At 49.4% G+C, this 24,793-nt stretch overlaps 3 protein-coding genes across 3 annotated transcripts; all 3 read right to left on the minus strand.

Annotated features, from left to right (window-relative positions):
• Positions 1-2,422: 2,422 nt before the first annotated feature.
• Positions 2,423-4,797, minus strand: LOC103680055 (ubiquilin-3-like). Its single transcript, XM_008709592.1, has one exon. The coding sequence runs from the start codon at positions 4,721-4,723 to the stop codon at positions 3,077-3,079; it is 1,647 nt and encodes a 548-aa protein (XP_008707814.1). The 5' UTR covers positions 4,724-4,797; the 3' UTR covers positions 2,423-3,076.
• Positions 4,798-15,376: 10,579 nt separating this feature from the next.
• Positions 15,377-17,367, minus strand: UBQLN3 (ubiquilin 3). Its single transcript, XM_008709591.2, has one exon. The coding sequence runs from the start codon at positions 17,365-17,367 to the stop codon at positions 15,400-15,402; it is 1,968 nt and encodes a 655-aa protein (XP_008707813.2). The 3' UTR covers positions 15,377-15,399.
• A 4,498-nt stretch (positions 17,368-21,865) lies between these two features.
• On the minus strand, positions 21,866-23,691 carry UBQLNL (ubiquilin like). Its single transcript, XM_008709645.2, is given in 2 exon segments — positions 21,866-22,305; positions 22,308-23,691. Coding segments are annotated over 2 exon segments (1,824 nt in total).
• Positions 23,692-24,793: the final 1,102 nt, after the last annotated feature.

The raw sequence follows: 24,793 nt of genomic DNA on the forward strand, positions 1-24,793 counted from the left end.
TAAAATACACAAATAAGTCCCCAGTAACTGCTCCCAATAATTCAAAATGTGATTATTATCTGCAATTTAAATTAAGAGCCTGTGCTTCAGAGAGGCTAATCTTCCCAAGGTTATGCATCTATATGGGCCATTATCTCAAACATTACTCAGAATGCGGTATGTGTGAGGGTGCCAACCTACACGGACATGCAGCAACAAAAGTGCAGACCCTTTGTCCCTCGAGGTAGTAAATGGTAAAGAGACCCAGTAATGTAATGACTTCAGGAATAGAGAAAAATATATAAAAAGAAGCTGAAGGTGGAGAAGGGCAAGGGAACTGCTGTTCTGCTCTTGAAATGCTTCTTCGCGGGTCTTACACCTGCTCCCCCTAACATGCTGGCTTCATTTGATCAAAAGGTCCCCCTCAAAAGGCAACTGCTCACCATTCACACTACTTACCTGCCATGAAACTCACATTTTTCCTGGAAGAGAGTGGGGGTCAGGAACGCAGGAAGTTAGTGTCAAATGCAGGGCCAGGATTCAGGACTCTGGACTCCCATAGTAATACATAAAATGCACGCATCTGTGGACTAGATTTGCAAGACCCTAGAGCTATAGGGACTTGATGGACTGGTAAGGAAAGTCAGGTTCACAAGTGAGAAGATGATGTGTCTGATATTAGGCCACAAGCCCCATAGTTTGCCGCCTGGTCCTCCCTTATCTCACCCACAAAGTCATCAACCATTCATCATAACTCTTGGGCTCTTCTCCTCTTCCGGCTATGTCTGTGGCCTCAGAGGAGCTCCAAGGAGGAAGGTCAAAGGGGTGGAGCAGAGACTAGAAGAGGAGGGATGCAGGATCACACAGCTGCTGATGCCGTGGCATAGGGGTCTAGCTGTGGCCTATACTCCAGACTGATACCCTGTGGACACAGCACAGGGCAGTTCTTCCCCATGGTTTCCCCTTATTGACCAAATTCCAAGTTTCATATACCACAAATAACAGACAGATGGAGGATTCTGCAGCCCTGATGCCAAGCTCCACTCCCTAAAGTTCTGGTTTGGGCTCTTGTATCATCCTGAGGCTAAAATGCAACAGTACCTAGAAGGGGAGGGTGAGGTGTAGAAGCCGGTAGGCCTTCTAGAAGACTGGAGGTAACAGGATCCAGTCCCCAGGAAGACTACTAACACTATTGCCAACATCTCCCATCTCACTCAGGTGTCTGGCCATTGGAGCCCACATGATAAAGGAGAAAGCATGCTTCTAGGAGCTCAGGAGACTGCCCTGCCCATCACTCCCACTTCACCCCCAGACTCCCTCTCTTCCCTGGGACCCAATGTGCATCATTCATCTCAGAAATTCAGACCAACATCCTGGCGCCACAGGGAAGTGGAGTAAACTGTGTATTGGGATCATTGATGGGTCATGCGGTCCCAAAGGTATTTTTCGCACAGTCCCTGACTGCCACAATCTTCAGGTAAATAGATTCCTGTGGTGTCACAAAACAATTAAGTCACGGTGTGTAACTCAGAGAAGTCCACCCTCCCCAGCCCCGGGAAGCATGAGATTCTGTGGTTTTTCAGCCCAGGGTCAGCTGGCTCTGAATCTACAGTCCCTGGTTTCCCAAAACTAATGCCTCCAGTATGCTTCCCACCTCTCTTTCATTAGGTGGTCTCCTGCTGTATGGGTCATACGGCCTCTGGTCCTCTGGAGAACACTTCACGGACATCCCCGCCTCACGTTCACATTTGGAAAACACTCTGAGATTAGGGGTATGAGGATAGGTGCAGCCCAGCTCCAAGACCCCATAACGTGATCAATCTCTCCCCCAAACAACATTCTCTTCACCCACCTACCCCCAAATCGACGTCACACATGAGATCCAAGCAATCTTTTTAATGTAGAACAGCCTTGGGCAGTGAGGGAGGGGGCTGTTCAGGTGCGCACGGGAATCCCCTCATTGACGGATCAGAGTTTACAGAAGAGAATGGAGAATGAAAGGGGGACTTTCACTAAGACACAGGGACCCCAGAATGTAGAGTCGGAATGGGGCCCAGGGAAAGATGCTGAGCTATCTCTGGCTATGCTGAGCCCGAGGTTCCTCGGTGACACCCAAAAGAAGGCTGCTAGGCCTCGGAAAGTATAAATAGACTCAGAGATGAAGGAACTACGAGCACAGAAGGAAGAGCCACAGCCAAGAACATGGTCAAACCCTGAAAGATGAATAAAGAAAGAATCCGTGTAGCTTTACTCTCAGGAAGCACCACTCCACAGAAACAAAACAAAACCAAAAATGGGTAAGAATATGGATTAAATAAAGCAGCTTAAAGAAAGAGGGGTTAGTATATCAGATTTTGTACAAAATTAAAAACAAAAACAAAAAGTGGGAAGATGAGGAATGAGAGAGTTCTGAGAAAGCTTCTCCACCAGCCTGGGGGTAAGTGCCTGCCTGCAGAAGATGGAGAGACATGGCCACTTTGCAGAAATTCAGAGACGAAAGGAGAGAGAAGTTCGGTGGCTGATGGGGCAGCAAAGTCAAGCATTTTACAGGGTAAAGGGAAAAAACGTGCCCAGGAGGAGAGGATGGGGCTTCAGAAGTGGTAGGGGTTCACCTCACGGAGCAGGATCCTGACACGGGCAGGTAGGAGAGAAAGAGCCCAAGCTTAGGGAGGTTGGACAGACTCTCTGTAATATGGAGAGACTGGGCCTGAAGCCAGAGATACTTGGTGAAAGAGAGAGTGGCTTCCTGGGGAAACAAAAGCCAGGATTCCTTCAGAGTCGCTCTGGAGTTGGAACGGAGGTGGCTTGTGACGATGATGACAATGTTGGTGGGGAACCAGGTTGCTGAAAACACTCAGGACATCCCCACCTCACGTTCAAATTTGGAAAACACTCTGAGGATGGGAGCAGCCCAGCTCCAAGACCCCATAACGCGATCAATCTCTCCCCCAAACAACATTCTCTTCACCCACCTACCCCCAAATAGACATCACACATGAGATCCAAGCAATCTTTTTAATGTAGAACAGCCTTGGGCAGTGAGGGAGGGGGCTGTTCAAGTGTGCACGTGATCTGAGTAAGAGGAATTCAAAATATGCTACTTCCCTTCCCCTCCCCTTCCCCTTCCTCCCCCTCCCTCTCCATGAGGTGGTGCGCTGTAGGCATCAGCTGGAGGGACCGGGGCCTCTGGTACCCCCAGCAGCCTCTCAACGGCAGCGTGAATGTCTCCTCCCGCGGCCATGAGGGCCTGCAGATTGGCATCATGGTTAGCAAACCCCATAACCTTCAGATGCTCCAGGTCTTGCTGGTAGCAGCCTTCAGTGAGGAGGGATGAGGGTAATGAGGATTGTGTGGACTGGGAGCAGGCATTGGCCAATGCCTGGAGAAGCTGAAGAACAGCCAAGGTGGGCTGCACAGAGTCTGCTCTCTGACCCTGCCCTCCACCCCTGGTTTCAGGGGGTTCTCTAGTCCCATGTGGCCTACCTGGACCCCACAAACAAGGTGCCAGCCCAGGCACCTCCTTGGACAGTATCTGCAGGCCCTTTTCTATCTGTATCAATGCCTGCAGGGCTCGTGGGTTGGTCAGGAGGGGAAGTAGCGGCATACGATGTCGCAGGGGGCTTCCAGCTGCCAACGGGTGTAGCAGAGTTGGATTCTTCTGCAGGACGTGCAAGGCCCTACGCAAGGCAGAGGGCGAGGGTCTCAGCTGACTGGTTACAGTGGCTCTCCCTGCAGGCTGCTGGCTCTCCTGGGAGAGAAGATCCTGGCCCGAGTTTACATCTGGCATGCCAGTCCCACATCCTGGATTGGCCTGATTGGAGGCCACACACCTGGCCTGGGTAACTTCTCCTGCCCTGACCTTCTGCACCAATGGCCTGGCTGGTGCCAAGGCTGTGGGGATGGCGGTAGGGTCAGTGTTGACGTGAGGGCTTGCCTCCTCTTTGCAAAGCTCTGAACCTGGGTTGTGGCCTTTGGAGGCAACCAGCGGGGCCAGGGCGAAGAGCAAAAGCTGCTGGATATCAGAGCAGACTGGACGCATAGCATTGTCACCACCTGGCACTGCCTTCAATGCCTCCAGCCCCCGCTTATCGACCTGCAGGAGCTCCTGTTGCCGGGCTGGGTTCTGCAAGGATTCCAGAGCCTTAAGAGCTGACTCAGGTTTCTGTACTAGCCTTGAGGATTCGGGAGCGTGGCTGGCATTGGCTGGTTTCTCATTTGCCAGGCCTTGAACCACAGGGCTCTCCAAGAGCTGCACCACTGACTCAGGTGCGGCCATTAGGAGTTGAGCCAGCTGGCCAAGAAAGTCAGCCAGATCGGGTGAGCTCTGGGCCAGCCGGCCCAGCCGGCCCAGCCTGGCCAGCATCCCGGCACTCTCCGAGGTGGAGGGTTCAGAACGATGCGTGCAGTGGCCAGTGGGGCCTGACAGGGTTCTGGGACCAGGCAGCGTTCCTTTCAGATGGGTCCTCACCACCAAGTGGACCGTAGTGCCATCCAGGATGCCACGCTGGCTCAGGATGTCTTGATCCCGGAGGATCTTTCCAGTGAAGATGAGCACCAAACGGTTGGTGTCACAGTGCAGGCGTTTGGAGATCTGTTTCTTAAAGTGGTGGACGCTGCTATTTTCCGCCAGCATAAATTCCTGGCAGTCCTGTGGGGTCTTGACAGACACTCTGATGATGCGTGATGACGGCTCCCTACCAGACACCAGCCGGCTGTCCCCTGCTTCTTCCCTAGCCCGGGCCATACTCCTCAAGAGCAGAATGCAGGACCGCCCGAGGGCCTGTAGAAGCCCAGGTGCTACAGAAAGCACACCTGGGTGCAGGGACCAGCAGGTGTTGAGGGAGGTCCACTCACCCACGACCCCCGGACTCCACTTCCTAATGTAGCCTCAAGGTCACCTGGCTCCCATAGAGGTGTTGGCTGTCCTTCGCCAGGGCCAGCCTTAAGGGATATGATGTCAGTGATGAGGTCACAGTTGAGAAGTACACCCGCATGGGGGAAGGGCAGAGGTCTCTTCCACCTGCCTGAGGTGGGCTGTCTTTACAACTTGACTTAAAGAGCAATAGGAAAAAAATTAACTATTTCTCTCTAGAAACCTATTGTGCACCAGCCAATTTCACTGTTGAAAATCATACCACCTGAGACTGGTAAACGAATATAGCAAAGTAGGAAAGGCCCTGGTCTAAGTGCTGCTTCTAGCCACCTGTCTTTCACTAAACGGCTGTGTACTGACCGTGGCCCAGTCAAGGCCACGAGTTCCCTTGTTTCCCTATGAACAGAAGGAAGATGGGTACGGTCAGTCCGTGCAGGCACAGCGGGGGCTGGAGGGCAGCTTGTGTCTCCGAGGCCACCGGGCTGAGTAACTTACTGACGCAGTTCTAAGGAAAATAACATCATGTTCCCCAGGAACTTCTGAACTAAGTCGCTCTCAAAGACATAAACTGTGATCTCAACTCTCCAGCATTAGAGCTGAGGCAAAATAAATTCTAAGAAAGTAATAGTTTTACTCTAGGTCTCTATGACTTAACAGTGATTAGATTTAAGATCCATTCAAAGAGGAAAATCGTCACTTGGGAGCGGACGTATTTCAGCTGCAAAAGCAGAAAAATGATGATTCTCTAAGGCACTGTTTTGACCACTCCAGGCAGGTGGGACCCCAGGTAAAGTCTGTCAAATCTCTGCAGCCATTGTATTGTTTTACTGTGAAGATGAACACAGCAGGCTGCCAGGCTTTTGCCATTATATCCTTGACCCTTTTTCTGATTCTGGCATTTCCAAGGGCTACAGAATTAGCACTCGGCTGTCTACAATACCACCTTCCGAACGTTCTGCTGGACGTGGGGAACACGCGGTCCCTCTACAACTAGATTTTGATATATATTCTTACACGTGGACTAGTTTGAATCAGTGTCTCCTATATCCAACCGATATCAAGACTCTGACAAGTTGTAATTCCTGAGTTTAAAAGACCTTCTCAGTCTGAGGAGACTTCACAGAGTGAGCCTCGTGGCTGGCTGGCAGCAAGCCGTCTAGTGAGCCTTTCCTGGGAATGCCCAGATCTCAGAAAAACTTCTACCGTAAGGAAATTACTAACAAAACCAATTCCTCTGGGAAATTTTCTTTGAGTTTCAGCCAGCAGAACTGGATCTTCAAACTAAAGTTCCTGGCTTTTCATTAGCTAATAAATTAATACGTAACAGGAGTTGAAGAACATTCTGGGGGACAGTTATCCAGAATCGCTTTCTCATACCTCATGTTTCCAGGGATTTTTTTTTTTTCCTCCTGCATAGCCTGTGAGGTGAAACATGCCTTTTCTCCTCTCTTTCAGGCTGGAGACCTGGCATGTCTCCTTCCCAAGCACCCACTGACAGCCCTTGCCAGTCCGTTCACATACTGTGTCTCAGTGAAGGAGCCCTGCCCACACCGTCCACTGAGTTCTTCAGCACAAGAATCTCCCTTCATCCTGCCCGAGAAGCCAACGTCATTGGAATATTTGACATTGTACCTATATTTCTTTTATAGTTGGAAAATAAAATAAAACAATCAACTTGCTATTTGTTGGATCAATTTAAAACTTACCACTTAGGACAAAAAAGGGGGAACGTGGACTCTCAAGAGGAAAATAGCGCTGGTTTAAGTCCCACTCCTACCACTTAATAACCTTCAACAAGTCATTTACCTCCTTTAAGCCAGGGTTTCATCCCCTATAAAATGGTAGTTTTTCACAGATTTGTTTTGAAGATTTAAGGAGATAAAGCATATAAAGTGCAAACCAAAGTATCTGACACAGAGCAGACGTTTGTCAAATACTGAGTATGATTTCCACACCAGAGTCACTGCTGATCTTCGGCACATCCTGTGGTCAGGCCCCTAACTAGACTGGGACACACGGAGAACAGATGTGCCTGCCAGGGTTGACCGCATGCCCAGAGACATGTTTAGCTGCAGATAATGGAGATAACTCCAAGCAGCCTGGGGAGGGGAGTGTGGTATCTTCTGTTAGACCCAGGACTCCAACTAGATTCAGTAAAATGCTGACCTTATGCACCTGATTTAAAGTGTATTATAATAAGATCTAATTTCCAGAAAACATATTACATTCCCATATTTTTCACAGAGATTGGCTAATTTTTCTTATCCTGATAATACTTTTATTAGACATCAAGCTATATGAAAAGCTCAGTATTTTTTTCTAAGATTTATTTGACAGAGAGAGCAGGGGGAGCGGCGGGCAAAGGAAGAAGCAGGCTCCCCGCTGAGCAAGGAGCCCCATGTGGGACTCAGCTGAAGGCAGACGCTTAGCTGACTGAGCCACCCAGGAGCCCCAAAAAGTTCAGTATCATATGCAGTTTCACTGTTTCTTGTCAGCAATTTGCTTCAGAAAGATCTAATGAGAGTTTTGATTTTTTTTAACCAAAATTGTCACCTGGGAGAAGACGACCCCTGGTGGCCATGCTAACTGAGCAGGAAGTGCTGTAAGGATTCCCATTAAAAGAGAAATGCCTGATTCTGACCTGCTAGTGAGCTGTGATTTCCTTCCTATAATACATTGAGTAGGTTTGAGCCAAGTGTAGTTTATAAGTTTAATTAAACTGAAAAAGACCCTCTGATGGGAGTAGCAAAGACCGCCTCCATATCGCTTTTGCAATAAAATCCAAACTCCTTGTCTAGCTACAGAGCCTCCCCTGTTCGGACTCCTACTCATCTCCTTGACTTCCTGATGATGATTTTCTCCTTTTCTACAAACCTTGGCCACACTGGCCTCCCTTTTATATCTGACACAGGCCAAGTGCCTTCCCATACTTAAAGTCATTGCAATCGCTGTTCCCTAAGCCTTTAATGCTTGTCTGCCTAATCTTTACAGGGCTCACCCTCTTACCTTTCAAATCATCTCTTCACAAAGCCCTTCCCAACCATTCCGTATCTTATCAGTCTATTTTAATTATCTGCATAGAACATTTATTTATTTATTTATTTATTTATTTATTTGACAGAGAGACAGCCAATGAGAACGGGAACACAAGCAGGGGGAGTGGGAAAGGAAGAAGCAGGCTCCTAGCAGAGGAGCCCGATGTGGGGCTCGAATCCAGAACTCCAGGATCACACCCTGAGCCGAAGGCAGACGCTTAACGACTGCGCCACCCAGGCGCCCCTGTCATTATTTCTTCTTTACTATTCATTTATGTTTCCATGTCCCTTCAGTAGAATATAAACTCCATGAGAACAGGGATCTTATCCTATTTGCTACTGTAACCCTGTTGCCAGTAAACAATAAAAAAAAAAAAATACATGTAGGAAGGAAGAAAGGAAAGGTGGGAGGGAGGGAGTTGAGGGAGAAAGGGAGATTGAATGAAAGACACAGACACGGGTTTATTGTTATGACAGTTTGTGATGTTTTGCTCACCTCAATAAATGCCCAACAATAGGATGAATGTGGAGCAAGCATATGTGAGAATCCTTTGTTGTCATGATAAATGGAATCATATAGAACAGTGAATGAACTCTTGTCTCTCTCTCCACAAACCTGTTTCTCCCATAACCTTCCCTATCTCGGTTTTACAAGCAAGCCCGCCCAGGTCAGAGCAGAATCTCCACTTACCACTCCCTGCAGCCCCTTCTCCCTTCTCAGACCGTCATTCGTTTAGTTGTTCAGGCCAGAAACACAGGAATCACCCCTGAGTCCTTTCTTTTCACATTTAATTTATCAGTAACTATTCAGGGCTTTTTCTTCGACATGTGTCCTGACTCTGATCACCTCAACTCTCTCTCTCCACCCAGTGTGGAGCCAAATGTGTGGCTTGAACTCACGACCCTGAGATTGAGACCTGAGCTGAGATCAAGAGCCGGATGCTTTACCGACTGAGCCACTCAGGTGCCCCACCTTGACATTTCCAGGAGCCTCCGAGCTGGTGTCCCTGCTTCCTCTCTCCGTCCAACAGAGTCACTACCTCCCACAGTAGCAAATACAGATCAATTAACCTCATCTCTTTACACAAAACCACCAAAGGTTTTCCTGTGATACTTGAATTAATCTAAATGCCTTCCCAAGTCTAAAACGCTCTGCTAATTTGGCTCCGGGCTGACTGCCTGACCCACCTCCTGAGCACCCTGCCCCAGACCCAGCAGCCTTCTTACATTCTGGAACGCACCCTGCTCGTGGCTGCTTTTTAACTGACATCCCATTTGTCTCGGAACTCAGAACTCGTGCTCCTGACTTTCGTTTGCTCAGTCGCTTTATTCACCACATCTCTGCTTCAACGCTGTCTGGAGTCATGAGCTTGATGATCACAACCCCGGAAGAGGCCACCTGTCAATCCCTGTCTCTTTACTCTGTGTCTCTTAGCCTCTCCCTTTGCTTGAAATTCCATCATGGGGTATGTCTGCGTCCTCTCCTCTGGCTTCACAAAGGCTGGGCTTTGTGCTCTAGACCACCCCCCGTCTCCAGCACCCAGCACAGAACCTGGCGGAGAGAGAGGGTTCAACTAATGTTAGCTGAATGAGTAAATGAACCCCAATTCCTCCCTTCCCTTAACCTTGCACATCTGATCTTATCAGAACGGTTTGTCAATTCTAGCTCCAAAAATTCTGCAGTTGTCCACTTCTTGCCATTTGCCCTTGTGGGGAACCCCAGTCTGAGAAGGGGCAACACCATCCCTTACCTGGATGATGGCAAGATCTTCTGTCTTGACTTGGTTTCCACCCTGCCAGCCTCTCATTCCTGCTCCACAGAGAGGAGCAAGAAATCACTCCACACTCGGTGGGAGGCAACAGAGCCCTGCACCACCCTGCCCGCCGTCTCTCCCACCTCACCTTGAAGCACCCCCGCACCCCCGCCCATTCTCACTACTCTGGACACACTGGCCTTCTTTCCTTTTTCTTCAAACGTGTTGAACTCTAACCTAACTCAGGGAACTTCTTTACACTTTCCCCCCTGCCTGGAACATTCTTCCCCCAGCTCTCTGAATGTCTGGCTCCCTCTTACCCTTCAAGTCTCTGCAGAAATACTCCCTCCAGAGAGATACACTCCGACCACTCTTCTAAAAATATATACCTCCTCCCCCTAAATGCACTAGCCAATTACCTGCTTTATTTCCCACATGAAATTTATTATGATTCAATTATTGTTTTTGTAGTAGAATAGAGATTAAGAGTGCGGCCCCTAGAAACACAGGTTCCAATCCCAGCTCCAACTCCACCACTTCCGAGCTGTGCAACCTTGGATTAGACACTTAACATTCCCCTGCTTCCTTTACCTATCTGTAAAATCGGTTAATGACAGTACCGACCTCCAGGGTGGTTGCAAGAATTAAAAGTTAATAGGCACAAAGCTTATTGAACGGGGCCTCGTTCTCAGTGCTCTGTTAGCTATTACTTCTATCTCCTGTTTGTTTGTTGGAAGTCTCTTATCGCCGCTAGATTGCGAGCACCTTAGGGCAAAAACCATAGCTATCTTGTTCACCACTGAATTCCAGCACGAGGCATAGTTTCTGGCATACAGTAAGTGTTCAGGAAATATTGGTTAAACTAATGAGTCGCAAAAGGCTCCTTTGTAACTTGGAAAAAAAGCTCCCTGACTTATTATCAAGTTAAACAGCCAGGTTATGAAACATTACGTACAACAGATTCACAGGTTTGTAACATGTTGGAAGGACAACCGCCGTGGTATTAGCATTGCTAGTTTTTAACTTCTTAATCTACTTCTCTGTATTATCTGATACACACAGTTGACCCTGGAACAATGCGGAGTTTAGAGGCACTGATCCTGTGCAGTAAAAAATCCACGTATAACTTTTGATTCCCCAAAAATGTAACTACCAATAGCCTTCTGCTGACGGGAAGCCTCGGCGATAACATAAACAGTGGATGAGCCCGCACTCTGTATGCTATGTGCGTTACATTCTGTACTCTTACCATGAAGTGAGCTAGAGAGAAGACAGTGTTATGAAGAGAACCATAAGAAGGAGAAAACACATTTACAGTAGTGTGTGTATATTTATCGACAAAATAAATCGCGTCAGGCTTCAGGCTCCCTGGGAGCCTGATTCTTCCTCTCCTACTCCCCTTGCCTATGTTCTCTCTCGCTGGCTGTCTCTCTCTTTTATTTATTTATTTGACAGAGAGAGAGACAGCCAGCGAGAGAGGGAACATAGGCAGGGGGAGTGGGAGAGGAAGAAGCAGGCTCCCAGTGGAGGAGCCTGATGTGGGGCTCGATCCCAGGACCCTGGGATCACACCCTGAGCCGAAGGCAGACGCTTAATGACTGAGCCACCCAGGCGCCCCCTAAATAAATAAAATCTTTAAAAAAAAAAAAAGGAATTTATAATGTAACTGGTGGTAGCACAGTTCCATCACAACCATATCCACCCTGAAAATGTAATGGAAAAAAATCTCACCTAAAATAACCAGAAAAACGTAACTTTTAAATAAATCCAAATGTGTAGGACTAATATAATAAAAGAAGTTAAAAAAAAGTAATAAAATAAACCACAGTTCTTTTATTATTGTCGTTGAAGTACAATTGACATACTATACCCTATTAGTTTCAGGTGTGCATTATAGTGCTTTGACAATTTTAGGCATTATGTCACCAAACGTCATTACAATATGACAACTATATTCCCTATGCTGTATATGACATTCCCGTGACTTATTTATTCTATGACTGGAAGTTTATACCTCTTAATCCCCCTCATGTATTTTGCTTACTCCCATCCCTCCCCCTCTGTTCATGAGCAGTTGGAGAAACCACTTCCTTATAGAGAAACAAAGGAAATTTGAATGGAAATATTCCTTATTCTCCCATCCAAGTACTAACCAGGCCCGACCCTGCTTAGCTTCCGAGATCAGACGAGATCGGGCACGTTCAGGGTGGTATGGCCATAGATGAAACACTCCTTATTCTAAAAGGAAAGACTGCCAATTGTAAATTTCTCAGTTCTCTCTAATTTACAAATGTAGTGCAAAACCAATCAAGATCTCATTTGGCCTTTTCTGAAGTTTGACGTCTACTTTAAGTAGATGCAGATAAATAGACAAAATTAAACAATGGTATTTTGCAAAGGAATAATGAGTCAAGCATTGAACATTTTGGCATTAAGTATTTCAAAGTTAAAACAATTTAAGAAGCACGGCACTAGTCAGTTAAATTTTTTTAAAAATACCATAAATAACATAAGGAATGGCAAAGGAAATATTCCAGTCCACTGTGGGTATTTGCAGGGGGGCAAAGGTCCCAATTAAATGCTACAAAGCCCTCTCCTTTTTACTTTTTGTGGGTATGGATTGAAGCATGAATTAACTTGACCAAGGCAGTGGTTAAGAGTGTGGACTCTGGAATAGACTATTTTCAAATCCTGCCTTTGCTATGCGAGAGCTGTACAAGGTTAAGCCATGAACTTTCCCCTCTCCCTATGCCTCAGTTTTGCTCATCTGGAAGATGGGAATAGTAACACGACCTGCATTAGAGGACTATTGTGTGGATTCAGGTATAAAGAGCTTGGAACAGGGCTGGCATTTGTTATTATTATTTAAAGTTAAATGTAAGTAGTGAAACCCTAAAATACCTAGAAAAAAATGTGTGTGTATTTATGACAGGGCTATTAGGAGAAGAAGAGGAAGAGGAAGAAGGAGGAGAAGGAGGAGGAGGAGGAGAACAGGTGCATAGAATCACTTCCTGTTGCTTGCATAACGCCTTGCTCTTACCTTGTCCAGCTACCTGGCTGGCTACGAGGTACAGCATTACAGACTTCAGTGCTGTTGCTGCAGCTGCTTCCTTTTTTCTTTTTTCTTTCTAGCAAATCTCTTGGTCTGAAGAAAGGGTACATTTTTTTTGCGAGGAGCGAGGCACTAGACCCAGTATCACGCAAACTGACCGTGCTTCTCTCCTGCACGTACGCAGGCCCTGCTGTGCGTCCTCTCCAGGCACAGGTCCTGGATTTAGACCTCTCACAGAGGGTGAGAGTCACCGCAGGGAGCAAATGGGACATCCGGAGAAGCCTGCTGTTTTGGTCACATCCGCCTGCGGGATCCCCTCTTCCCCAAACTCCAGTCCCCATTTCCCCAAGCACAAGCCCCGTCCATCAGTTCACGTCTGCGTCGTCTCTCTAACCACTTTCTCATTTGGTTGCTCACTTCCTCACTCATCATTCAGCCTTCTTTCGTTCAGTCTTTACTGAGTGCTTCCCTTGGGCCAGGCCCTACATTAGATGGAGCCCTAGGCGGAGGACAGTGACCTTCCCTGTCCCAGGAACCCCCTTCTCCTGGACACTGCCTCGGAGCCAGACATGCGGCTGAGGAGTTCAGCCTCCAATGAGGCTAGAGCGAAGATGCCACACACCCAGGTCCACTGTCCAGGGTTCTCCTAACACGGCCTGAAAACATCCAGTGGACACTGTCCTCCCTAGTCACGATTCCCACCTGCTTAGACCCAGATTCCCACCTGCTGTCTGCCCTGGGGTTTACCTCAAATGAGCCCGCATGCCTCCTTTGGCCCGGAGGAAAGGCAAATGAAAGCAATCTTTCCCGAGGCTTTTTCTCAGATACCTGGCCTTTGGAGGATTGAAACTAGAGTTTGCGTGGCACACTGTCCCCAGTCAGAGGCAGCCCCACAGCACTTGCTTTATTGGTTGCAGGAAACAGAGAGGCAAGACTTGCCCCTGCTTTCCTCCCTAGCCCACTATAAACAGCAGTTCCTTTCATCTTGACAGCCCTCCCCACGGAGGGGAGGGAAGAGGCGGTAGAAGGGGAGCTTGAAGCCTCCTGCTTCACCTAGAGATTGAAACCTAAAGCAGTGGGAGAAAGTTGCCCCCAAAGCAGCTGAGGCATGCTGGTTGCTGAAGGTAAGACGGGTTGGTGCACATGTCCTGGGCCCTGCTCCTCCAAGTTCCTAAAAGGACACCCGACGCTGAGTCTCTGATGTTTAAGCACACGCCATGACCACTTTTACTGCAGCGGTCCCCTCCCTCAAAGCCCCTTTTCCTCCCGGGACAGCAATATAACATCAGTGTTTGTGTTTGCATGTCAGTTCTGAGATCCACCTTCAACAGACCGTGCTCCGCATGTAGGCCCGAACACCTGTACAAAGCCGTGCCGTGTCAGGGTGTATTTAAGTGTGACTATGCCCCGTATGTTCGTGCATTGCTCCAGTGTTTACCCCCGTGGGTGACGCCGGTTTGCTCACTTGACTTATGAATCGTATCACTCTTATCCTGGAAGTACTCGGGTCAGGGGCAGCACCCTTGAGTGCAAACACGACTTTAGTCGGAGAGGCCGAGGGCACATCCTGGTGTCGTACACTGCCTGCCTTCGCATCTTTGTTCCTCCTGGCTCTTCCGCTGGGACGCTCTCCCTTCTCCTGCCACGTGTCTGCCAACCTTGTTCTTACCACTCTAAGATTGCAGCTCGGAGCGCGTACTCAGGAAGCCTCCCTGGCCCCCCACACAAGATCAGGCCGTGTGCTACTCCACAGCCCGCGCTCTTCGCAGCCCCTTTCACAGCTTGCATTCTATGTAACGAGTAGTCTTCACATACAGTTTGAGGGCTCTGGGCTCCCAGCCCAGCGCCTCCTGGAGGAGGCTCCCGTCTCTGTCTCACATCGGCTCTCTCTCCACTAGCAGAGCGCTGCGGGCAGGGGGATACTCCATTTCTGAGCGGGCGGCTGCGAGAAAGACAATATCCAGGACAAACTGTGTCCACCAGGGACAGTACTTGTGTAACCTTGCGAGATTAGGGAATCTTAGAACTCAGCCTGAATTCTTGGGGCTCCCTATCGACTCAGGAATCAGCCTCAAATTCGGAAAGTGAGAGCCACCTGTGGGGTAGTCCTCAGGGGCAATAGAAAGAATGAACCGTGCGTGCTTTGCAGGCAGGCCGCTGTTAGGAACGCTCCAAGGAACACAGCACCTGGGGGTGGCTCCTACAGGACAGCAGATCTGGGGGACCTCTGGAAGGACACCAGGGGAGCTGCAGGCCTCGGCTCACCCTCGTTTGTTCTCCACGACTCTTTGAACCTCAAAACTTCAAGCTCACCCTCCAAGCCATCCCACCCCTGCAGACAGAGGTCTCATCACCAGCTTCTCTCCGTCCCCTTTCCCCCCTGGCCCACAAAGAACTGGACTCAGGCAGCAGCAGACACTGGAGATTGGATGTAATTGCATCTCAAGATAGGCATTAGCAGAGCTCAGACTGGGGCCCCAAGATGGTACAGTGGCAGGGGTGGTTGGGTCACTCGCAGCACCCCCACCCTGTTTCTGGCTCTCATTCTTCCTCATTGGCTCTGGAACAACATTGTCTCCACAGTAAAGGGCATCATAGTGGATTTGGTTCATAGTGTGCAGCTGCATTCAAGAACGGGGGAGTTCGGGTAGTGGGATACGGGGAAAGGGCACAGAGGGAAAGATCTGGCTTGAACAACTGGGGCTCCTACGCCTGCCTCAACTTCTCCACGGCAGCATCCACATCACCCCCCGTGGCTATGAGGGCCTGGAGATTGGCTTCGGGATTCAGAAAGCCCATCGCCCGCAGCTGCTCTAGCTGCGCCCGGAAGTGCGTCTCGGGCTGCGGCTGCTGGGGGTTGGCGCCAGCTAGAGCTTGCAACAGCTGGAGGAAAGGGGTGGAATGGAGGCCCAGCTCCACAGAGCCCTGTGCTGGGGGACCCTCAGGAGCGGGGGCCGGAGGGGCATCCTCGGGCATAAGGGCGCCCTCTCTAGGCTCTGCACCGCCTGCCACGCTTCCCAGCCCTGCTAGGCAAGGCATGAGCCAGAGGAGGAGGCGAGGTGCTTCGGCAGCCAGGATCTGCAGACCCTGCTGAATCTGTAGCAGGGCGTGCATGGCGCGAGGGTTGGCCGCGGCGGCCTGAAGGTGCAGTAGCCCCGGCAGCTGCCGGCGCATCTCGTCCTGCAACGGTGGGACCTGGCTCGTGCTGGTAGGCCTCAGAGACCTTGGGTAAGCTGGTGGGGGCAGCCAGGCATGCTCAGGCATCCCGGGGGTAGCTGCCATGGGGGACGGCGGCGAAGGGACAAACGGCGCCCTGTCGGCAGCACGCCCTAGCCCTAAGACAAGGTCAGGCATGTTGGTGCTGTGGCCAGCGGAGCCATTCCCTGCACCACCTTGGCCTCCATCTTGTCCAGTACTGCTCTCTGGGGGGTATCTCAGGAATGATGGGCGAGAGGACTTTCCCTTGATGGCTACCGACTCTTTGCGGAGAGGCTGGCCTGACTCACGTTCCTGGGAGGAGGACGAAGTTGGGGGCGTTCGATTTCCTGGTGGTGGTGGTTCTTGGCTCGGATTGAGGGTGGATGAAGTCCCTTGCAGATAGGTTCCCAGGGACTGGGGGGTCTCACGTAATTGCTGAAGATAGTCATAGAGCCCTATATTGCCCAGAATGTTGGGAACCCTGTTTCTAGTTTCAGATACATCCTGGTCCCCGGGACGCCTGCCTCGCCTGCCTCCTGAGCTTCCATATGTGGAAGCCCAGGGGTTGGGGAGAGGGTCACAGTTCTCTGTCCTGGAAGGTATGCTGCTGCTGCTGGTGGCATTAGCAGTAGTGGCAGCAGCAAAGGGATTGCCACCAAACCGCTCCTGTACCGCATTAAGCATCGGGTCCATAATGTCTGTGTACATGGTACGAAGCACATTGTAGCCACCGGGGATGCTCTCCAGGTTACTGAGCGCCCGGTCCTGGCTACGCATCATCTCTTGCATCATGGCTGGGCTGCGTAGAAACTCCAGCGTCTGCCGCATGATTTCAGGGTTGTTGAGAATATGCCCGATCTCGGGGTTGTGCTGGACCAGCTGCTGCATATGGGGGTTGTCAAGAACCAGCTGGCGCATTAGGCCTGTATTGGACAGCAGACCCTGGATGAAAGGGTCATCAATGATCTGAGCCACAAACTCGGGCACAGAGACATGCTGCCACATCAGTGAGCTTGGCTGGTCAGAGAAACTACCAGAGGTCAGGCCTAGCCCGTTGAGGCCTGTAAGAACACCTAAACTAAAGGTGGGTGGCCCGTCTGCTGGGTAAATGGAGCTTGGTTGAGGGAATGACCCAGGGCTGGGGGCTGGGGCAGGGACTGAAGCAGCCGGACACTCAGTGCCCATGGTACGGCGTTGCATCTTGATGACCAGGTGGACAGTGAGGCCATCTCGCACTCCACACTGTGCCAGTGAGTCAGGGTCCTTGAGGATTTTGCCAGCAAAGATTAGGACCAGCTGATCAGGGTGGGCCTTAAAGCGCTCGGATATCTCTTCCTTCAGCTGCTGGATGGTGCAAGTGTCTGTCACCGAGAAATCCTCCTTGTCCTTGGGCGTCTTCACTGTCACCTTGATGAGGTGGGGATCCTGGATCGGTGCTGGGCTGCCCTGTGGCAGGGCCTCTCCGCTTTTGGCCATGGTGGGCAGCAGGAGGCCCAGGTCTGTGGGGACACAGCTGGGGGATGGGGATGGGGTACCAAGATCATCCTTTCAGGCAGTGGTGAAAGTAGGAAAGGTGAGCGGGAAGAGGGCTTGGGGTCTCAGGGTGTGGGCACAGGGAGTCTGCGTGGAAGGGGCAGTGAGGTCCTCGGGATGGGATGCTTGTGGAGGATTATGGGTCTGAGTGGTGTTGGGTCGGGAGAGGGAAACTGGATGCCCTGAGAAAGAGGTCTATGGTTGGTGAGTGAAGGGCAACGGCAGGAAGAAGGGTCTGGGTCGGGGCATACATACCAGTCAGCTGTGGCCCCGTCCTTCCTCTTATACAGGGCTCCAAACCGCCCTCATCTTGCTAACAGCCACCCCTGAAGCCTTCTGGGCTGGAACCCACTCCATCAGGTCACCTCTGTGACCTCAGCACTGACATCACAGCCTCACACAATGGATTCTTGAGATCTCTCCGAGGTGCCCTGTATCCCCAGGAACTCCACCACCCCCCTTTACCTCTTCTATTTCCTTTACGTTGACGGCTTCTTCACAGTGAGGGGCCTGGGCTGACCCTTCCATCACAGGCCAAGAGCCCTACTTCCGCACACCTGTGTGTGGTGCGTGGGAATCAGCCTTGGATTGCGCAATTAGGAAGGCTTAGCCCCCTCTGTTCCCGTGAAGACCCAAATTCAGCTGCACCCTGAATTGTTCTTCCTGGCATTCTATGTTTCCGTCTTCTCTTTGATTCAACATTAGCCGTGAATTTTGTATAGAGCTTCAGCATATTGACTTCCTGATGGGCAAGATCAAGAATATGAGAGAGAGGCCAAAAACGACATGCAGTTTTTATTTCACTTTTTAAAAATATTAGTTATTCCCCAGAAGAACCCAAAGAATGCATTGGCAATTTACTGATATTAAAAACAACAACAGCAGGGCATGAAGGTGTGTGTGTGTGTGTGTTTAAGATTTTATTTATTTATTCATGAGAGACTGAGAGAGAAAGAGAGAGGGAGACAGAGGGGGAAGGAGGCTCCCCACTGAGCAGGGAGCTGATAGAGGACACGGTCCCAGGGCCCTTGGGATCACGACATGAACCAAACGCAGACGCTCAACTGACTGAGCCACCCAGGTGCCCCAGGGAATAAAGTTGTTAAATAGAAAACCCAGAATTCAGAGTCACATGCATTTGAGATGTTTATTTTATACCCAAATGGACATGAAGGGAGGGAGTTCCCTACCGCGAGTCTACAGTTCATCAGCATGGCAGAGTATTTAGAATCATAAGACTCGTGAGTATAGTAACAGGATAAAGGTAAAAAGACCAAGGCAGGGGCACTACATATTGACATGTCTGGAATATTAGATGTGTTCCACAAAGGAAATTGAGAAGAAATGAAACATCCAGTGAGAAAAGGGGGAGGGGGGAGAACAAAGCAAAGGAAGAAGAGTTCAGAAAGGAGAGAGTAACTGGTGGTGTCGATGATGCTGGTAGGTCAGGAAGATACAGGCGGAGAACTGACCACTGGGTTTGACAAGAGAATGGGGACCGCGATGGGCCTAGGCTTGGAAGAGTGGAGGGGGCAGAAATCTGACTGGATGGGTTTAAAAGCGAGTGGGTTTAAAAGAAAGTGGGTTGGAAATGAAGTAGATTCAATAAGAGTTTCGTACCTAAGAGAAAGGTTATGATGGCTGCATGGAAATGTGGGCATAGAGAAACTTCTGTTTTGTTTTATCTTAAGCTGAGAATATTACATCATGCTTTTATTCTGATGGGAACAACACAATGAGGAGGGACAAATGATGCAGAAGGGAGAGAAAATAATTGCAGGACTAAGCCATTGAGTAGATGAATTAGAGAGACTGGGGTCAGTGGCCAAGTCAAGAGCTTGATTTTGGTCTTTATTCATAACAGGATGGAGCACAGAGTGTACGGGCTGTCAGTGGATCACCAGATTTCAGTTATGGCGAAAAGGCGGGGATCATGTAGGGGAAAGGTTAGAGATAGAGTAGGGTTTTGCTGTTGCTAAATTATGAGTTCTAAATGGTAGGTGGAAAGGTTTGGAGAATTGATGACCAGTGGAAAATTGGGTCACATGAGGGATTTTTGGAGCATATTGGGATAAGAATCAGAAAGATGACACAACAGAGTTTGAGCTTTTCAGGTAACGTGAGGCAAACAGGGTATGAAGCTTAACTAGGTAGATTAATTGATTGGATAGGGACTCCTGGGTGGCTCAGTTGGTTAAGCATCTGACCCTTGGTTTTGGCTCACGTCATGATCTCAGGGTCCTGGAGTCAAGCCCCACTTCAAGCCCCGAGTGGAGCCCCATGGTGCGCAGTCCGCTGGGGGTTCTCTCTCTCCCTCTCCTTCTGCCCTCTTCCTGCTGGAGCTCTCTAAATAAACAAACAAACAAATACATAAATAAAATCTTAAAAAAAAAAAAAAGGATGAATTGATTGGATGAAAACACCTTAATGGCAAAGTGGAAAATCCATTTTAGATGTAATTCTTTCTTGAGACCTATCTTTCTGCTAGTTTGAGGGGGAAGTGGGAGTCTGGCAGTCGATCTGCAGGTGTGCTTGGAGTTTTGTGGACCCTCCTTCAGTCTTGCTGATGGCAGTGTCAGGGCTGGAGGAGGGGTAGTCTGTGAGGAGCACACGGATTTCTGTGGGTACCCTCTGCAGACCAGAGTCTGAGTCCACGTCACCACCTCCACTGCTCCAGCCACAACCAGCTCCCACCTGCTCCATTTCAAGAACTACCTCACTAGTGGGCCCACTTTCACTTCAACCTCTAGCACAGTCTTTTCCCACTTGGCAGCCAGACCCATGCCCTGAAACACCTGCATTGTTTGCTCGAAATCCAGCAGGGATTTTCTACTGCATTCATAGTAAAATCCAGAGTCCTTACCAGACCCTACAAAGTTCTTCCTGATGTCCTGTTTTTCCTCCCATTGTTTAGTTCACTCCACTCCAGCTACAACATCTTGTTATTCCTCAAACACATCAAGAATATTCCCACATCACGCTTTTACTCCTAGGTAGCCTCCTCTGCCTGGAACATATTTCTCCCAAGGGAGTGTGTGTTCAGTTCTCCCAGTTTCTTCTGATTTCTGATCAATTATTGCCTTTCCAGAGAGGCCTTCCCAGATTACCCTGTGTGTAGAAGACCTTAGCCTGCTTCATTTTTCCTCATAGCAGTTATTCATAGGTTAAGTAGAATACAGTCTTATGCCCACAAAAGTAAACTCCTAAATAAAGGAACTTAATTTGCCCACTGCTATTTCTTCAATGCCTAAAACAATATTTGACTTATGAAATTATTTGACTTATCTGACTTTATTTGCCCACTGCTATTTCTTCAATGCCTAAAACAATATTTGACTTATGAAATTATTTGGCTTATTTGACTTTATTTGGCCACTGCTATTTCTTCAATGCCTAAAACAATATTTGACTTATGTAATAGTTTACATGCCAATTGGCTGGGATACTCCTAGGGAGGCAGGAAGAGGAGGAGATGGGGCCTTTGCTAGGCACAGAAAACACAAGCTATGGACATTAGATATGCTGAAGGATGTGTTTTCTCGGAAGGTGCCATGCCCCCCACCCCCGCCCCGGACGCCTGAGTTTTGGTGATGGGAATATGCAGTCAGGGTAAGCAACTGTATCTCTCTGTGCTAAAGAGAGAATAGGGACAGTCCAGCAAACTGACAGGACTGTCAGCAAAGTCCTACGAGTTTGACAGTGGCAGTTAGGAGGAGATTCCTGAAGAGGATAAAGACTTACGGAGACCTGGCTGAAATGTGGACTTCTCCTACCCTAGCCCACCAGGCCATTCTTCTTCCACTTTCAAACTGGAACAACTTGGACTTGGGAAATTGAGGAAATCTTTATGACTACTTATGTGTCTATCTACAGGAATTTTCCTTTTGTATGGCTACGTTATGACTGTCTTCCCCTACACGTGGGTCTGCGTATGTCTTAGGTATTTGTGCGTTGCTGTGCATGCCCATGACTGTGTGTGCAGGGTGTTGAATGTATGTGCCTGTACACGTGAACCTTTGGCTATGTGACCTCGTGTATGTGTGCACAGCATATGCATGACCTTGGGTATGTGAGCATGGTATGATGTCTGAGTTTGTGGGTCTATGTACACAACCGTGATTCTCTATATTAATATATGCACATGGTGTGTGTGTGCTCATGTGTGGATTGTAGATGAGACAGGGGTATCACTCACAGATAGTTTCCTTTTTTGCAGAAGAAACAAAGCGAAACCTCAGATGTGGGCATGTGGGAGTAGCCATTTTATTGACAGATCTTCTACCCATGGCCAGTGGTCTATTATTCAGTGGAGAAAACATTGTTTGGTTTCTCCTGTTCCAGGACTTCTCCTGGCTGGAAGCATCAGAAGAGGTGGAAGGGGCAGATGATGTGGTCAAATGGGTCAGCAGGCAGGTAACAAGCAAATAAGTAGGCACGGTGGTTAGAATCCTTGGGATCTCCTGAGGTTGCGAATAGCGGCACTGGTGTCCCCCTCAGTAGCGATGAGTGCCTGCAGATTGGCATGGTGGTTCCCAAATCCCATGGCCTGGAGAGACTCCATCTGCTGACTGAAACGAATCTCAGGGGCTTGTGGAAGTTGGGAAGGGTCTTCAGCTAAGGACTGTAGCTTCTGCTGGACGGTTCCAGATTTGTGGCAGCATTCAGGATCTTTGGGTTCAGCAATATCTGGCACATCCCAGGCCCAGGGCACCGTGTCAGGGTAGCTGCAGCTGGGGGCAGGAAGCCAACCCAGGCCCCATAGGTAGGGTGCAACCCAGGGTAGAACAACAGGAGCCTCTGTGGCCAACAGCTGCAGACCCTGCTCAATCTGCAATATTGCTTGTGATGCTTTAGGGTTGGCTAGGGCTATCAGCATGTCGGGAATGCGGGCAGCTGCTGCCTACACTGTTCACTCAGCTGGGGCATACTTATGAACAACATCACCTGGGCTGCCAAGTACGGGTTGTTCAAAAGCAACTGCATCATGTTTCCTGTGATCTGGGAGCTGATCTGCTCATCTGAAGCCTGGAGGTCGTCTTCTAATTTCTGGTCAGACCTATCTAGAGAGATGGTGCCATCTTTATCCTCTGCCTGGGGCTGCTGGGTGAGCTCTATGCTAGGTAAGGCTGGTACCCCAGCCGGCTGCTGAACGGGACAGGTGTGACTCCGGCACGTGGCGGAGATAGTGGTGGCATAGGCACTGGGAGTATGGTTCACCCTGTTGGGGGTGACGTTGGCTGAGGTGATGGAGGATAAACCACGAGAACTAGTATAGATGACTCGGGTTGTAGGGAGCTGTGGGAGCTGGTCCCGCCGTTCCTGGGGTGGTGTTGGAGATGGAGGTGAGGATTGAACTTGTTCCAAAACTTGTCCTTCCAGGAGAGCTGTGAAAGGATTGCCCCCAAAGGGATCTTGTGAGCTGTTGAGCATTTGGTCATTGCAATCAACATAACTCTGACCCAGGGCGTTGTCCCCACCGGGCATTGTCTCTAAGCCCAAGTGTGCCTGTGGGCTCAGTGGATGCTCAAGATTCTGTTCAGGTTGCTGGATCTGCATTATCTCTTGAATCACAGCAAGGTTTCTGGCCAGCTCCAGAGTCTGCCATAGGATCTCAGAATTGTCGAGGATGTGGGAGACTTCTGGGTTCTGCTGCATCAGTTGTTGCATGTCTGGGTGTTCTGAGATGAACTGTCTCATGAGGTCTGTGTCAGACAGGAGCTGCTGGATACTAGGATTCTGTAGCATCTGTGCTATGTACTCTGGACTACCCACTTCCAGATCCTGGGTATGCGTTTTGGGTGCATCAGACTCCACGAGGAGGGCTGATTCCACTGGGGTGTGACTCACACCGGCAGGTTGGTACACTCCATTGCTGTTTCCTTCGGTGTTTCTGTCCCGGTGGCAGGGCTCTTCGGTCAGCAGCTTCCGGGAGGAATGGGCTAGGGATCTGGAGCTGCGTTTGGACTTGATGACCAAGTGAATGGTGTGGCCATCTAGGATGCCCCTCTGGCTCAGTGTGTCATGGTCTTTGAGAAGGCGGCCCATGAAGACCAGCACGAGTTGGTCCACCTGGCACTTAAAGTGAGTGGATAGCTTCTCCTTGAATTGCCTCACTGAGGTGTCATCTGCTATCATAAAGTCTTCCTGCTTGCCTGCTGTCTTCACTATCACTCGGGTGACACTTGAAGAGATTTTCTTGTCTGCAGGCAAACCAGAAGGACGCCCACTCTGGGCCATCCTGGGCGTTCGAGAGATGACATGCGGCATGGACCTCAGTGAGCAGGCAGATGGTGAGCAGGTAGAAGCTGGGGCAGAAGGGGTGAGGGCAGACGGATGTTTCTGCAGGCCTTCGTCTCAGGTGTTGTATTCTTAGGCCAAAGGCTAGTTTCCTTGTTGCCCAGAGAGGGATGACTGACCAGGCTGGGGCCAGGTATTTTGCGATGTTATATCATCCCCCACCCCACTTCTCCAGATGTGGCCCAGCTGAGGCCTGTCGTGGCTACTGACTCATACTTGGTACTAGGTGGACTAAGTAAAGATGACTCCACCCAGGGCTGCCCCTCCCTTCTGCCCCACCCACCAAGACCATAACCTCTTCAAAAAAGGGATATTGTGATGTCAACTCTAGTCTCACAGTCTCTGCCAGGACCAGCTGGGGAAGGGAGACATATGTGTGGGGGTGGGGTGGGATCACCAGATCTCCATAATAAAATAAAATAAAGTCATTTTCCAGAAAATGGAGGACAAAGTTCTCAGGATGGAACTATTTAAAAAAAAATGGGAATGCCTGGGTGGCTCAGTCAGTTCAACGTCTGCCTTCAGCTCAGGTCATGATTCCAGGGTCCGGAGATTGAGCCCCTGCTCATTGGGGAGCCTGCTTCTCCCTCTCCCTCTGTCTTCTGTTCTCCCCGCTTCTGCTCTCTCTCTCTCTCTGTCACATAAATTTTAAAAATTTTAAAAATCTTAAAAAAAAAAGTCCAGATTGTTTATGTGAGATGTGTTCTTGTCTGTGGTGTGTGGGTCCCTGTTGGGATGGCAGGCTTGTTATGTTGAAAGTTGGGTTTGTTGAAGCCATGGATAAAACTGCATACCTGTAAGAATAGATTCTTTCCTGTAAGAAGGATCTTATTACTTTCGTTAGAGATCACAAAAAAGTGAGGCCTTACAAAGGAAAAGGGAGCAAGGACAAAGTTCACAAGTGGAAGAGGAGGTCATGATTTAGGTCATAATTTTCTTCGGCTCTAGGTTTAGGGATACTGGACTTAACTGACAGTGCTCCCATGTGGAGAAAGCTTTCCTCTATCCTAAAAGCAGCAGCAAGGCTAGCTGCGGAGGCTCCCTAAGGAACATATCAATTAAAGGCACGTGA

This window comes from Ursus maritimus, unplaced genomic scaffold (genome assembly GCF_017311325.1).
Source record: "Ursus maritimus isolate PB19 unplaced genomic scaffold, ASM1731132v1 scaffold_16, whole genome shotgun sequence".
Classification (NCBI taxonomy): Eukaryota; Metazoa; Chordata; class Mammalia; order Carnivora; family Ursidae; genus Ursus; species Ursus maritimus.